This window comes from Syngnathus acus, chromosome 21 (genome assembly GCF_901709675.1).
Source record: "Syngnathus acus chromosome 21, fSynAcu1.2, whole genome shotgun sequence".
Taxonomy (NCBI): Eukaryota; Metazoa; Chordata; class Actinopteri; order Syngnathiformes; family Syngnathidae; genus Syngnathus; species Syngnathus acus.
The window spans coordinates 9720604-9737663 of record NC_051105.1 but is presented as its reverse complement, the minus strand read 5'-3'; the positions used below and the strand labels follow the sequence as shown (position 1 = coordinate 9737663).

Genomic DNA, 17060 nt, shown 5'->3' with positions numbered 1-17060 from the left:
GTCACCTGAATAATCTAATGAGATCTCTAAAAAGACAATTAATTTTGATTCATATTTCTGAACTACATTAATGCTTAATTCCATTTGTGTGTTACTGACAACACTCCGTCTTAATAAATCCATGTTGGTTTTATTTTATTGTACTAATTAACACAATATAATATTATCCAACACCATAATTGCAAATATCTTGTTTTTTTAAAATCTTGTTTTCCTGAAAATGTATGGTAGCTGAGCAATTAAAATAAAATTATATATCTAAAACATTAGTCTCCTAGCTTTGCGAGACAATGCTAATAAAAAAAATGTTGAATGGAGTGTCTAACTGGTCAAGGATCAAAACGTTTTTTGTCATACATCTTTATTCAAGTAAATATTATGTACAATAATAAGTTATATATACAGTCACACTTTGGTTGTGTGACAATATGGAGTGTCTTTCCGTACGTTGCTACACGGCTGCTGCTACTGAGGTATCCCATCAATGTTCTGCGTCTCTTCAGGACCGATATAAAATAAAGTAAGCTGTTGCCCTGACTCAAAACTTTCACTTTCGTCCAGTCCGACATCCAGCTCAGCAAACAGCACCATAAAAATGTTCAGCCCTGTTTTGAATTAAACTGGATTTCATCAAGGTGGCGTAGCTCTAACAAGGCACTCTATTTAAAAGTTTGAGGTTTGTATTTACTGCTGTGGCTAAAGAATACATGCTCGTTTGTACACGTGCGTGGATTTATTTAGCTCGACGGAATTATTGCTAGTCTGAAACTTGTGCTGCTGATTTACTCAACAATAGTTGGACGGGCATTCTGTGTCAGGATTGAGCTACAAAACCGAATTAAAACAACAACAAGGCCATTGTGTAACTGTTTTCTTACACCGTTCAACTTTCTGTGTAAACCAGTGGCCAAAATAACTTATCGACTCCGGGGGGCAGTTAGTCATACCTCTGCTGTGGCTCTGTATTTTTTTTCAACTTTTCCACTGGACTTTTACTGGTCTTTAAAAGCTTAATTGGGCGGTGGAACTTACAGGCATTTTGCACCCGCTGTATAAACCGCAACACCTTGGACTATTAGGGGCCCTGCGGAGTTACACACCCAATAATTGAGGTAAAAAGGGAAGCAAAAGTTACGAGGGAGGTGGAGGTTGGTTCTGGCAAGGTTGCCGAAGAGGAAGTCGTTGGTGAAAGGACTGATTGTGGAGCTGTGCAAATATACGGAAGACTCCCTCTACTGCTAATCGATTGATAGATTCATATTCGATTATTTTGGATATGTAGCTTCTTGGTCGACCAATGTTCTTCATGTGACGAGGGATGGTACAGTCTAATTTCCGGATGCATCCGTTTGTCTTAGACGCTGGCGCAGCGGTGAGAAGACGCCTGATACGGTGACGGGCACGCCAACTGGCTGTGAAAACTGTTAATGCCCCGTCGGCCTCCGGCGGCCGCCACTTCGTTGCCTCCCAGAACGTCCGAGCACAAGGACTCGACGGCATCCAGCCTCTCGATCTGCACCAGGCGGGTGAGCAGGTCGGGGATGCTGTATCCCGCCGTGCTCACCCGCTCGAAAAGTTGCAAGCCGTCGCTCATGCCGCCGATCTCGTCGTGCTTCAGGCCGAAGCTCTCGGCCAGGTGCCGCCATGTTTTAACCACGGCGGCTTTGCTGCTGTAGGAGGAGCTTAGCATGCGGCTGGCTTTCTCCAGGCAATCGAAGGGAAGTTCTGTGGGGCTCAAGCCTGAAGGGACAAAAATATCCAAACTATTATGATTCTTAATTAAACATAAAGACATTTTTATCTGTCTGAGCGTAACGTACCGTCTGTCACATTGCACACTTTAGCGTACAGATCCAAGATCTTTTTCCTGCGACTCTGCAACATCTGCGTTGTAGACAAAAAAATACACAATGTGATCCAGATGATCCAAAGATCTGTTTATAATCATAAATGTATAGTCCATATTTCAAAGATTCACATTCCTACCCCTGGGTTTTTATTGCTGTTGCTGATTGCGGTCACATTGCTGATGTGGTTCGTGCGGTCGGGAGCGGGACTGCTAGCGGCGACGTTGGCGGTCCCGTTGCGGACTGGGTCGGCGTCCAGCGCGCCCAGAGTGAGCAGGCAGAGGTCGGGCTTGTTCCCCACATTGTTGAGAGGCGTCAGGTTGTTTGCGTTCGCCAAGCCCTGCTTCTCCGACGTGGCCTCCTCGTCGCTGTCCATGCTGCGGCTCAACAGCTGCTCGTTCTCGGACGAGGCGTCGTTTTCGCTGCCGCGCGGGAAGTTACATGTTATTCACGTGTGCAACGACATGCAACTTGGGCAACTTAAAAAAAAAAAAAAGCCAATTTGAGAAAAACACCTTAACTACCCCGCCCCCTACTGTTCACCTCTGGGTGTTTACGAGGTGTCGCGTACCTCACACCGTCTGCCTACATCAACAATATTACTACCGAACAGACTTGTTCTGTAGTGGCTAAATTAGAAACACATGTCGAATCAAATTACGTTTTTTTGTTGTATTGTGACACACATGCGCCCAGGAGGCCATTTTGAGTCAATTGATTATTTCCAAATTAATGCTTATATATGTGTCAATCAACTACGTTATATTTTTCCTTGACCTTAAAATTGGCTATAATGTCACAAAATGAAAATGAATTAGTATTTCATTCCAAACACGTCTCTTACCTTTTCACTGCCATTTGAGGTGAGGCCTGAAGTTTGCCAAACTCATCTTTTTCAGAATAGATCACAACCTTGTCTGAAAGAGAAGAAGACATTTTTCTTAAATAATGCACACTTGAGCTCGTTGAACACTAAAGAAATCAGCAGTCTCTGTGATAATTTATTTTCACAGACCATACACCACTTAAGAGTGGTGGTCTATAAAAACCACCGTAATTACAGTGACTCTTATGTGAATCCCAATCCTGGCTGCAAGCGTTGCAATTGGAGGCTTTGTGGTTTCATATTAGTTGCCGGGGTGGCCTTTTTAACGTGGCTAATAAAAGCTAGCACGGGTGCGAGGCTTGGTGTTATCGGAATGCTGAAGATTCTATCTGTTACCGTACAGGCGGTAAAAAGTGTGTGTGTGTGTAAGCACCCATGACTTTCATCTCACAGCTTTATCTCAATCCATATACGTGACAGCTACAGCTTGAAGCTACGGCGTCTCGCCCGTGTCGACACGATATTACCCCGTCTTTAAGCACCGACATGTTTTGTTGTGAATCATAGTCAACTAAATTGCCTTCATTTAAGCTATTATATTATTAAGTCTATAAATGACCGCGCTTTTAAGTCATTATATTAATAACTCTATTTTTAATCAGCCCTGTTCGACCACAGTCTTTTGAGGAACGCTTAACCGGCACATGAAGGAGAACAGAGCATCATTGTCAGCAGAAATGGCGCCTTAAGGGATGCATGACTTTATCTGGGCAGGTTCCACATTCCACCAGGATGTATTCATCACGCTGTAGCCCACACACACCCGCATACACACACACTCAGACTTGCACGGCTAACAAACGGAATGTTTTACCATGAAAGCCAACGTTCTTTAAGCGCACATGTTGAACTGACTTGAAATTTGATGTTGAAATGTGTATTATAAGATATGTACGTATAAAAGTTCCCCCCAGTGTGGAACACAATCCGTTTAAACAGTTGGTGTCATAAAAATAAACTATATTTACATTTTAAGACACAAATAATAATAATAATAATCATCATCACAATAATAATAATCATGATCAAAATCATAATCATGATAATAATAATAATGATAATAATAACAATACGTTTAGAATAACTCATCATTAGCTGTGTTTGATTGCAAAAGCTTTTTTTGCAGGCCTGTGTGCGAATCTCATTTACCGTCACGGAAGCAAAGGTGGGAATTCTTATTTTAGTTATAGTGTATCGTATATTATAGTGATTATAGTCTGTCTTGCAGCAATCAGGATGCTGCTTGCACTGTCATTATGCAAACGTATGATTTTCACTTTGATTCAATTGGAACAGCGATTGTTGTGTATTTTGCAAGCTATTCTTTTTAAAAAAATTGTTTCACATGTGAATCAAGTTTACAGAAATTTTGAACACTGTTGTTCGCTTATATTTTCAATTCCTACCAGGGATGTCTTTCTTGTCCTCTTGTTTATTGGTCGGAGTGTCAACTGATTTCACTTGGCCATGACAGCATGCTGCAAACAGATAAACGTGAAACGGGTCACAACCTACATGCTTATTTGTGTGTGTGTTTGTTTTACACATGCTCACCTTGGCTGTTTGGCTTGGCCTTCAGAATGTAAAACATGATGATAAGAACAATAGCGATGGCCATGACGAAAATGGTTGACATGGCGATAATGAGAGCCGTCGCTAGGTGACCTTGTCCTGTTGGATCTGAGACGATGAAGACAAAATACATTCATGCTTTTCTGTGTGTATTTGTGTACGTGTCTGTGTTTGTGTGTACCTTTTTGAAGATGAGGGAACACGGTGGTGCTGCCAGGATCCGATTGCGGTTTTTGAACTGGCACATTGTTCTGCATACCTGTGACACAAATACATAAACGGCACTAAATGTGTTATTCCACCAGATTTTTCCCGATGATTTTTAATGTATCATAATGATCTAAAATTAACACGGCACAAAAATGTGTAATGCAAGTGCTAACATGCTAATCATCTTTCTTAAACTCCGAGACGTTTTAATTGCGCAAACGCGTACACGACGCTAATTTGCAGATACAAGACAAGTATGTGCGTGTTTTAGGGGTGGGAAGAATAATCAATTCTTTCATGTTTTTCCGACGGTGTTTCTAATATTTTGACTTATTTATGTATGTGCAGTCATGATACAAATTGGGTTTACATGAACTAAAAATACAAAAAACAACGGCTAAAGGTAGATTTTGGTTCTTACATTCTTTGGTGTTAGGTGGCGCGTTCTGGCAGGAGTGACAAACCATCCCATAGAGATTTCTGGGTCTGTTCTCCAGCATATAATACCTGCATGAAATACAAAACACACTGTCAGGGGATGTAAAATCAGCTTTGAAAGACGATCTCTTAAGAAGAAAGTAAAGGAGCGGTTTGGAATATTTTTTGGGAGACAAAGTACAATATATATAAAAAAAAAAAGACCTGTCAGATGATGAAATTTAGCCTGCAGGCACTAAACTTGGCTCGCTCCAAGTTTGAGTTGAAAATGAAGATAAGGAGACAACAAGGAGTTTGTGAATGACTGAAAGCATTAGTTATATGTTTAAATGGGATTGTACTGAACGTAAATGAAAATAAAAGTTTGAAATTATTGCTTATAAGGAATGAAGCGCTAGACCTCAAAATTTATGGTAAATATTTGAACAATGGAATGCAGTATAAGAGCACAATCCTGGATCACATTAGAGAGAGAAACAATGCATATAACTCGATTTTTCCAATAAACATATCTAAAATCAGTTTTTTGTCTTTCCATGAAGCTCTCATATTTGTTTTATTTTCAAAAAAGTTGCAAAAGCTTGCATCACATTCTCTTTTGTGTTTGTGTATCAGTGTGTTGTTTTACCCTGGCAAACAGGGCCCGCACTCCGCATCGCTGTCTGACGTTCCCACCGTGCGCACTGTGGCTTTGTAGAGGGCGTCGCAGTCTTTATGTCGTCTGCAGATCTCATATTTGCCTTTGGAGTACTTCCCATGTGGACACGGTACACAGGAGAAGTCTTCATCCTTCACGCCGTAGCCGCACGTCTACAAATATAATATAATATAATATAATATAATTATATAAATTATAAATTGTCACTATTTGCTTAATTTTGGGGGGGAATCCTCTGTTATTATATGAAAATATAAAATAAGGTATCCAAATATTTTAAATTTAATTAATTAATTAATTTATTTTAATTTTACTTTGGTGCCATCTTATAAATTGGAACATTTTTAACTCAAGGTACCGCTGTACAGTTTGCTCGGATCTGTCATGTCTCGTACTTGATCATGTCACTAGCCTGAGGCTCGTGGGGATCAACTCTGGGAGGAAACTCATGAGGCTCCCCTCCTCGTTGACCTTCGTGCTTCATACATAAAACAGTGTCGGGCCCACGGCACAATCCTGTCACTTACTGAGTGCTTTGTTTTTTTAAGGTGATATACTCTAAAACACATGCATGATTAACAATAATAATTTTTTTGTTTTGGTTTAGTCTTCTGCTATTGCTCTTGTATTGAATCTACTGCAGATATACCAAATGTTGTGTCTCTTGAGCAACACAAACAATATAACCTGCTGCATTTATCAAAGTCTGGATGAAAAAAATTTAAAGCGAGGGACTTGAACGTCTTCATCTTCCTGTGATGTGTGTGCGTGCGTGTGCAGACACTCTGAAGTCAGCGTGAGGATGCACCCTGCGGTAACACCGTGACTGAACACACACTTGAGAGCATGAATTAGAGGCTCCGTGGGGATCAGACAGGCGGGCGAAAGTGCAACGGCTACGCTTGACTGATTGAACCTCGGTTCTTTCTAATCTGGCTGTCTTCGGCTGAAAACTGACTGCATTAGTCTCGGTGAGAATCGGGATCGGGCCGACGTGCTCATTGGGGAAAGGAGAAATGAGTACAGTGAGAACAGTGTGCTTAATGGATTAAGGCACTAAACGAGGAAGGAAGTTAATAATAGTAATTAATTCTGCTTCAAAAGGAAGGATGTTGTTGTCTCCCAAGAGTCGAACAATTTTGTGAGAGCCGACTTGGCAAGCTTTTTTTTTTGCTTTTGTTTTCTTTGGCCTTTGTGGACTGACAGACAGACCTTGACACATACCTTTCCCATTAATGTCACTAAAAGCAATTACAAGAACTGTTAATTTGATTTAAGCCGCTTTTCACTGAGTAGGACGGCGTATAGGACAGCGTAAATGCGTGCCAACATGGTGGGTGGTCTCACATTTCTTCCAAGACATGTCACATGAAACGAGATGGAAAAAATGTGCGTATCAAATTATTTTTTGACGACGCCATTTTGGAGTGGGATGATGTTTACGCACTAGTCATATATTTTCGAATATCTCACCATGTGCGGCTCCTGTCCTGGCTGGCACTGAGGGCATGCCTGGCAGCTGTTGCTGGTCTGGTTTAAGAACTCGTACTCGCCACAGCTGGAATACTCTGCACTCGCAAGCATACAACACACCTACAGACACACAAACGAGATTAGAAATTAGGGACGTTTGGGTGCCGGTCATACCAATACACATGATATGGCAGAAATTACAATACCCGAGTCCCCAAACTTGCGAAAATCGAAAATACTACAATATATGGTGTCCTTCAACCAGATTTTATCCTCTTACAAAAATGTGTAGCATATGCTAATGATTAGTAGTATGTAACTTGGCGTCACACAGACTCTGGTACTCATCCAACCCGTTTTATGCCCATCCTTTGTGTGCAGAATAATTTCATCTGGTTACACAGAAGTATTAGCAAACTGTGATATGTTGTAAAACATAATTGTGGTTTTGTTCCCAGAGAGCAGATGTGAATAAATGCGAATGAGTTTCTTTGAGGATTTTTATAACTCCTCGCACACTGAGAGTTTTGGGAAAGCACACAAATTCTATGACCAATAAAATATTTTACTTTATATAAGCACTGTTGTTGAATAAAGTGACAAAAATTACGTAGAAAGTCAAATAAATGCATAACACGTACTAAAATTGAGGACACCAAGATGGATTTTGTCCTTCCTCTCTTCTGCAGCATGTTTGCGCTCAATTCCTGGAAGACATTTTGAAAAAAAAAAAATCGTAAATATATAAATGCAAACATTGCAACATCCTTCTCGCTTTGGGTGAGTTTATGCGGTGGGGGACGCAGTGTGTGGCCCAGATGATTTGAGTGAAGCGCAACTATCACATCATAGCCAATAAACATGTAATGATAGTAGCAAAACAGCCCATGGCGCTGCTCCGGCTCATATTTGCTAGCACGCGTCACCGTTGGCTAACCTTTGCTCCAAACTTTTTTTGTTTGTCCGTCGTTTAACATGATGGCCATACACAATTAATAACTAGGCTGAAAATAATATTTATAGTGGGGTTGCTTTGTCATACACTTTTGACCCGACAGGTCAAAACGTGATTCATGCTACCGTGAGGAAAACGTAAACGTGCTTCAAAACATAAAAGGCAACTACACGAAGTCGTGTTGATCAAAAAGAGTTTTTCTCAAGAGTTGTAAATAAATCACATTCTGTTTGACTTTTCACATTTTTCAAACCTTGCTGTGTATTTATCATCATTTTCCCAAACACGCATTTCCTATCTAGCTAACAACAACTTCCCCTTTAAATTGGAATTCGTAACACAAAGCCAAAAAAACACGCTAATGCCTTTATAGCTTACATCTTCTCTGTTTAAAACATTCTATTCCTTCGGGCATCGCATCAGTACACATCCAAAATGCCTTCTTATCAAGGTTAAAACAAACAAAGTTTGAATAGTGGCGTCTGTCTGACAAGCCACATGTTGCGCATATGTGCAGTAGCTAGCAAAGTGGCGCCTTCATGACAGCAAGACTAAATGCACTGCATTATCTAAGCGCTGTTTCTTCTTTAATAGCGCTCAGCGCGTTATGATAATGCTTCTAATTTAGCCATTCGCCGCACTTGGACAACAAGACCGCAACAGCCAACCTTTCGACTCTTGACACATGAACACAAAACTAAGACTTTGCATTCCATTAGCCTCAAGGCTAGATAGATTTCACTCTTGGTGAAGCAAACATTCTTAACCTCAATGATAGCTAATTCCCCTTAGCCGCTGGGCTTGATCTTGTGTAATCACTGCCTACCCACACACAGATATACACACACATGCATACAATATATAACCCATAAATTGGTCTTTGAGGACAGTCGTTGTGGTCAGGCCACAACCGGTATGTCTGCATGTGTGTGTTGCTGATGAGATAAAAGGCTGGATAGCAGGAAATGAAGAACTGCCAAATGTATATGAAGACCCTCAAGGCAAATCATTGACTTAATCTAACACACACACACACATACAGTAAGAGCAATGCGTTTGAAGACTCTGTGTCTTTTGACAAGCCTTACTACTTCTTTCAACCCCCCCTCAAATCTTATCTTTGTGTGTCGAGGCAGGTCTGGGATGAAAGTCAGGCCCCGAGGTTATTCATCTTCTAACGATCGCATAATCTTCTCTAAGTATCTCCTCTGTTTTTTTGTTTTGTTTTTTTTGGTGTGTCATTACCAGGTAGTTTTGGCAGAATTTTGTGGCCCCAGTCAAATTTAGGTGGTGTGAAAGGTGAAGTTTAATGTGTCGGCCTAAAGTGCTGGGTAAAGCATGAAATTCGATCAAAACAAATTGTGGCTATTTAATATTAATATTTAATATAACTTGCCAGTGTTTATTAATACCCAGAAAGGTTTGTTTTTGTGACTATTTTGGGAAAAGAAACATTCTAGCCCTGATGAGTTAAGTAATTGAATTTGGTGAAAGTCTTCTTTTTCAAAACAAAAGCACGACTCGGGGTTTAAGATCCTTAGGCTTTTTCACTCTCAGCGTGCAGGTTATGCATGACACATGGACCTCTCTAAAACTAGAACAAAGTTTGGTTTTGATCTCCAGATTTCCTATGACAACTCAATTTACAGCACATGGAAAATAGATTTGGACCTCCTGTCTCCTATTGAAATTGTTTTCCCTTGTCATTTTTTTGCTTTTTTCATGTCATGCATCCATGAAGTAGCCTTACATGACATTTTTTCTTGAAACGATAATAGCAGTAAGTTTGGTTGCGATGATGACTGATGATGACTCATCAATGATTACCAGATTGGCAAAATCAGGAACCTGCCAGCCACTTTTGTCCTTCAAACTGCTGCTTTGAGCATAAATCAGTTCTCCATATCTGCCACAGAGTTGTGTTGCCAGAAAACAGACAATTAACTTAATTTCTAAAAACCATGACTCAACCCCATCAAATTTAATTATATTTTATGTTTTTTTTTCCCCGGTGAAATAACAAGCACATGCTGTAAATCAAGTCTTCCGCCTTTGGAGCCTTGACATAAAAATAAAAAGTTATTGTGACTTAACATTATAATTTGATGAGTTTCTCCATCCATTGTCAATCATTTCCAGATTTTTTTTTTTCTCATCATAGTTCCAACTTTCCTCATCACTGTGCCTTAACATCTGCGCAACATGTGCTCGAATTAACGTCAGTCAATCTTGTGCGCAATTTTTTACAGCAGAGAATAAATCAACGATATAAATCGACTTTACGTTTAGTGGGTGGAGAAGAGAGACAACTGATTCCGTTTACTTGAATTGACTTCTTTGCTCTACAATGTAGAGTCTACATATAGTCAACAATGATGATGAACGGTGATTCAGTTGAATAAAATCCATGTTACTAAATTTTCATTAGCCGCCCATGAGCTGCTGGCATTTTGTCTCCAGCGTGGGGGAGGCAGCTCAAAAGAGTAAATAAAAGGCTGTCACTCAAAACGCCAAATGCTTTCACCTTTGGACCCAAAGTGGGTTTTAACAACTGGGTCATTGTAGGTAATGATTGTCATTATAATCGAGTTTATTTTATGGTCGGGTATGATTATAGGAATTGGAAGCATATTCTGACCGAGAAGCTTCATTTTTTCTTCTTTGGCGACAGAATTGTATTTCTAGTACTTTCATTTTTCTTCTGACACAACAACGTTTCTCTACAGAGAAAGACCAGAGAAGTCTAAATGAGGCCCAACACAGCTCATTAGCCACATCATCAACGTCGTAGCCGGACGTGGAAATAAACACAAGTGAAGTGATTTCCAACTTTGCGTGAAGAAGCAAATGTCAAACGACAGCTGGACCTCGTTTACTTGCAAAATATCGCTTTACACACATGCCACTGAAAAATTATGTTTGGACATTAACGTGCTGCACAATTAGGACGGCTCAAAGGTTCTAGGTCGATTGAAATAATGCGGAACGCTGATTGATCTCTGATTGGTTTGTTGAAGCAATTTTTCCTTACAGGCCATATTTCAAAACGGTCATAAAATGTATCACTTTTCGTATTGAAAAAAAAAAATAAGGCACTGAGTCATAACATAATAACATAACATAACATAACATAACATAACATAACATAACATAACATAACATAACATAACATAACATAACATAACGATGCAACATAACTGTCACACACATATGGAAGAACATGAACGCGATTAAAATAAGCTGGAAAATTTGTTTCGGAAAATTCGATCTTTGACGTGTATTGCCGTCATTGGTTGTGAATGAGTTGATAATTTTTCGCAGGACTGCTTACCTTTACTTGAGCCATATTATTCTCAAGTATCCGTATTCTTACTTGAGTACATTTTTTGTCTACTCGACCCACCTCTGCGTAAATAAGCCATCTCATCTCTGTGATGTGTGTATAATGTATGCATGTGTGTATGCATTTCCTCATCTCTCTTCATCTTTTGATTGCTTTAATTACAGACTAAGTGGCAGCTTCCCACTCGCTTGCAGAGTAAAAACAAACGCACATAAAAAGAAGCCACACACACATACACACAGTCAAAAGTCTTTCCTCTTTGATGGTTTGCCTGCTGGTGATGTCTTTCATCGCCTCCTCTTCCTAATACCTTGTTTGGCTCTTTTTTCAACTGGCTGAGCCACAATGTCTCCATCTTGTCCCTCTGACTTGTTTATTTTGTCGTGGCTCTGCAGCCTGGAATGTATTTGTATTCCTTATTGGACCGTGCAGCTAAAGCATTTTTTGTCTGTCTAAAAAAAAAAAATTGGATCATTTAAGAATGCATGAGGCACACTTCCTCACAGATCTTGCGTCTGAAGTAAGTGGGTGGATTTATTGAGAGGTGCTGACAAGAATACCTGACATAGGTTATGAATGACCTTCTAGTCAAGAGTAAACAAGTTTCTTTGACAGATCCGAGCACTATGAGAGCCTTCCCTGCGGTTGCATAAATGCGATACATGATGACATGATGGATGGAAGCGTTTGGGGGGTCAGGGAATTCCTCCAAACTCAAATCATAGAAAATCATCATCGGAAAGTTTCATGCCAACAGCTGGCAATGGTTTGCCTTCCTTCTTCTCACCTAATGTTGCTTTCTCTCCTGGGACAAAAGGAGTAAAAAAAAAAAAGCATACTCATCTAAGTTGCAAGGCTACATAAGACTCGGATGAGTAAAGCAACATGGTTCACGGGTGACTTCACTCTCGCCAATTGCCTTCAATAAATCATCCCACGCTTGAGGCTCCGCAGCTGCGGTCAACCCACTCCAAGAATTGTGCCAATAATCTGGTGGCTCCTTTGCAACAAGTCACTGTTTTTTTTTTTTTCTCAGGCGGAATGGGTCTGTATTTTATTTATCAGTGTAATTAGATGAAAACTAGCCAATTTGAGCTAACGTAATGCAGGAGTGCATCATGGCCTCATAATTTGCTACAGATCCGTGCAGTATTTTTCAATCGGCAAGGACATGAATACCAAAGCACTACATTTACTAAGAATCTTTTTTTGGAAGTGGCGTGACATCTTTGTGATGTCTTCATTATTACACCAGTTTGCTTTGCATTGGAATTTCCAATCACGTCATCAGTCACAATCTGTTGTTTGACTTTAAAATATAATAAATAAATCTAAAAAAATAAAAATATATAAAATATATAAATAAATTAAATATATGTATAATAAAAAAATAAATATATATATCAAAAATATAAAGAATATATATATAATGAATAAATGGGCCCCTGGAGCTCTATAAATGTCACTGTGCTTATGCGTTTTGGATGTGAATCAAATCTGACATTTGTACATAAATCACCTCGCTACTACAGGGAAACACACGGATCCACTCAACAGGGTTGATATGGATTTAGTGTAAAGCAACATGGTGCTGAAATGGCTAAACTAGATTCCATCCAGACTTTTTTTTCTCGCTCTCTCTCACTCCACCTTCAATCCTCAAACGATATCTTTACATCTTTTGAAGATTACATCCCCGTCCTCTTGCGGCTTCCTCTACCTGTGAACATGAAAGTCTTGACGGCAAGAGGGGCGGCTTTGGGGTCTTGTGGGGGTATGAAGAAGTGTGTGTGTGTGTGTGTTGAGACAGATAGATTTCCACCTCCAGCAGCTGCAGTTCAAAGTCAGCCAGCAGACTTCAGAAGCTCGGCAGGACCCGGCTTGTCCCCAACCGGGCCGAACTGCCGAGCTCCCTGTCTGCGGGCAGGACTTCCCCTGAGGGCCCCGGGACAGTCAGGCGGCACCATGAAAACAATTATGCAGACAGGCGGAAGGTGTGCTTGCTCACAACCTCACACATAGCCCCCCCTCCAAAAAAAATCCTTTAAGCACTCTCCCGTGGGATGGTGTTACTAAATTAATTAGGAAATAAGTTCACTCACAACAAGATAAAGATGACCTTCTTACAAAGCAGAACAGAACAGATGATGAAGCACAGTAAATTGTTTGTAACCTTAGGCTGAAATCTTTGCACCAACACGCAGCTTTCATGCATTCAGTCTGTTTGAGGATGTGCCTGTCATGCATGCTAATAAAGCAAACTTTGCACAACGTGAAGCACTTGGCAGGCAAACTTTACATCTGCATTACACGTGCTTGGCTAGCGTTGGCCCACCAGTCAAATACAACAATGTTATCTCACTGATGGACCGATTCGCTAATCAAAACTAAACATACAAACGTGACAAGGATTTATTTGGATTCAAGTAAAAATGAAAGCCAAGTAATGAATGAGGACTGCTTAGGAATTTCCCCCAAATCTTGTAGAAATCTGTCCAGGCATTCCACAGCTGCTTTGAGGTCTTACCTGCGATGATCCTCGGAGGTAAGTGGAAGGCACACCAGTGGATGTTGCTCTTCAGCTGGCAGTCCTGGTCCACCTTGAGCAGGATCAACCTGGAATTAGCATCACTGACGGTCTGACTATGAAGGTCTCAGTCCACACAAGAGAACATGACTCTCCGCATCCACTTTTTGCGTGTCTGCAGGCTCCTCCTTAATGGGGAAAAGGGGAAAGTTTCTCCGCCCTGTGACAGATGAGAGCAGGTAAACTCCTGGCATGGAAGGAGGGTGGATGCAGGTCCTGACTCGACTGTGCCCTCTAGTGTCCATAAATAGGTAGTAGCAGTAAAAAAAAACACAAAAAAAACTGCCCCCCATATTAATTTTACCACTTTTTGCTCCTCCAGTTCAGGTTTCAACATGAATCTTGGATTTCTTAATAATAATGAGATTTAAATTGATGACTTGTTTTTGAGTGCCAGCATCACACTATTAAATGTTGCGCTTTTTACAATACAAATAATTATTCAAAAAAAAAAAATAATGCTGATTAAGATTCATTGTATGTTCCCTTAGTGGTAAGGGTAAGAAAAAAATATTTGGAAAAAAACTAAAAAATACCCAAAAGTCAGCAATCTGGTCTGGGATCCAAGTATATTTTGGGGGAGTCAGTGCCCCTGCAGCCCCCCCATCTAGCGCCGCCACTGTTTTTAGTATACACAGATAAAGAAAGAAATGCCTCGTCATCATTTTATGTCTATCGCTGGATCTTTCTGCACAAGACTCAATGCATAGACACTCGTGGATGATGTTGGTTGTCTGAAAAAGACCGAAGCCCGGTCTTGATCTCCCTTCCTTCCTTCCTCTCTGCCGCTGCTGTCTTCCCTGCCACAGGAAGGATGAGATAAAAGCTTCTTTGAAAACTCAGGGTCCTCTAATTACTTCACGCTTCCCCCATTTCCTTGTGTTTCTCTCTGACCACAGTCTTGTCTCCTCACTTCTTATCTTTACCCTTTGGTGGTCATTCACTCTTTCAATCAGCATCCCTCACTTACTAACCTATTAGAAGCTTCTTTCTTTTTCACATCCTTTTTCAACATGTCATTTATGTTGAGTCAGGGGCTTTCGCTGTAGAGAAAAAAAAAGGGAGAGCGGAAGAGATTAGATTAAATACAGGGTGAGGATATGATAAACAACAAGAGTAATGTGACAACAAATGTACACTACACCGCCACAAATTCTGATTCAGTATGACGGGTTGGGGTAAGAAATAAATGAGCCAGAGTGAAGCACAATAAGATAGTATATGAAAGGATGAGGGATGCTTAAACGGCATTTTAATCTATAATGAAGCAACATTAAAAATAATGAAGCTACAAATTGATGATATGAAAACATGTCGGCAAAAGGAGTAAACTCAAAAAGTCTCCATCCTTCCGTACCTCATCTATGGGGCAAGTATTTTCTATATTCTTAGCCAAGAAAATAAAATAAATAAATCTCCAAACTTTCTTTGACCTCTCAGCACTCCCGTCAGCCAATACTCATTTTCACACATTTACTAACAAGTCCATTACAAAGACGAGGTAAAAAAAAAAAAAAAAAGACCCGGTTTCCATGGTAACTGCTGCATCAGCTAACCTATTTTTGCATGAGCCGAGGCCACTGGCTGATGAGGAGACAAACATACAAGTACACACATGTAGCTTACCATGTAAACAATATGTGACATAAAAGCACAATAGATTGTTGCTTATTTCAGTATGGAGGGAAAAACAGACTTTGCTTAAGTCAGGTGAGGATAGCAATTTTCGAACTTTAGGTTGTTTGCAAATTCAACCTTTTTACGACTTCATGACCGTAGCTATGTTAGCCTCCTTAACAGACAATTTAATTGCCTTGGTTTTACCACTGCAGCTCCAAAATAGCTTCTTATCACTCTTAGCTTCTGCTTAAAAGGGATTGAGAGGGATTTTCATCCAATAATCACTCTCCAGCACTTCTCGCTCTACCTTTAAATCTCAATTATCGGCAGCGGGAATGTATATAAATCGGATAAAACACGCCGAGCGCAAGACCTGGGTGACAATGATAAAGACTGGGAGAGATGAAGAGTGGCTTGTTGCCAGCGTTCGTGAGCGAGGCCTTTAAATCAGGCCTTGACAACATCAGACTGACATTTGCTTTAGACGAGCCGCTGTGGCATTGCAATATTCCACAGTCTTGCTACGGGCTGTAAATAGAGCTTGAAGAAATCCCAGGTCCCCGTGGACATTATGCAGCGGGACCCCAATTTCAAGTACTTGACCTTCGTTTTACTACCAGACAGTCTCATTGCAGTTCAATCCGAATTTCATTTTAGCACCAATATATGAACTAAACCCCCTCTTTATATACAGTCAGTGGCCACCTCTATAGGGACACCTGTGTGTTGACTCTCATCTAACACGTTTGAATGTGAGTTGTTAATTCTGAACACTGCCGAATCCCCCAATTTTAAGTGGGTGTGTACACTTATGCAACTTCTAATTGGATCAGTTATCATTTACATTTATTATTAGTACTCTTGTGTAATAAAATTGTGCCTTGACATTTTCTTCATGAGCATTTTCATTGTGGGTGGCAATTACCCTATACCCCCCCTCCTAACACCGCCCTGCCACTCACCGTGCAAAGTCGCATACTGACACGGGGACGAACTAGCGCATTCACTCCTGATCCCTCTGGCGCTGAATGAGTGGAGCAGGTCTGAACAGGTGGACGGGCAACGTAGGCCCGCCCGCATTCACAGATGATAACACTCAACTCCATGTGGCTTCCAATGTTGTGTTAGCAGACGGCAGTAATAATACTGCAAGCTGTCTAAATAAACTTAAAAAAAATAGTGTAACTGCATAATTTAAAAAAAAGGAGTTTGATGAGAATGTAGGAAATATCCAGGAGTGCCAAGGATTTGGGATGGAATCACACTTTTATAAATAAACAACACAAATTGTACTTTTAACCGCTAGAGGGCACTAAAAGACCATTTTTACTCGTGAGGTTAGTTGCCGCTTTGCAGGTACACAAGCCCCGGTAAGAATAAAAAGTACTTAAAAAAAGAAAGAAAACAAATAATGATCTTTTGCATTGATGACCATCATTCGAGAGGCAAAAGTGAATATTGTTTAGTCGAC

General features: G+C 40.4%; 1 protein-coding gene across 1 annotated transcript; it reads right to left on the bottom strand.

Moving 5' to 3' along the window:
• Positions 1-950: 950 nt before the first annotated feature.
• Positions 951-14065, bottom strand: edar (ectodysplasin A receptor). Its single transcript, XM_037240459.1, has 12 exons — positions 13910-14065; positions 7726-7791; positions 7085-7204; positions 5582-5763; positions 4937-5022; positions 4487-4564; positions 4288-4413; positions 4140-4211; positions 2692-2764; positions 1987-2269; positions 1821-1884; positions 951-1740 (listed from the first exon to the last, which is right to left on the bottom strand). Exons 2-12 carry the CDS (start codon positions 7774-7776, stop codon positions 1355-1357), a joined length of 1521 nt encoding a protein of 506 aa, XP_037096354.1. The 5' UTR covers positions 7777-7791; positions 13910-14065; the 3' UTR covers positions 951-1354.
• Between the last annotated feature and the right edge of the window lie 2995 nt (positions 14066-17060).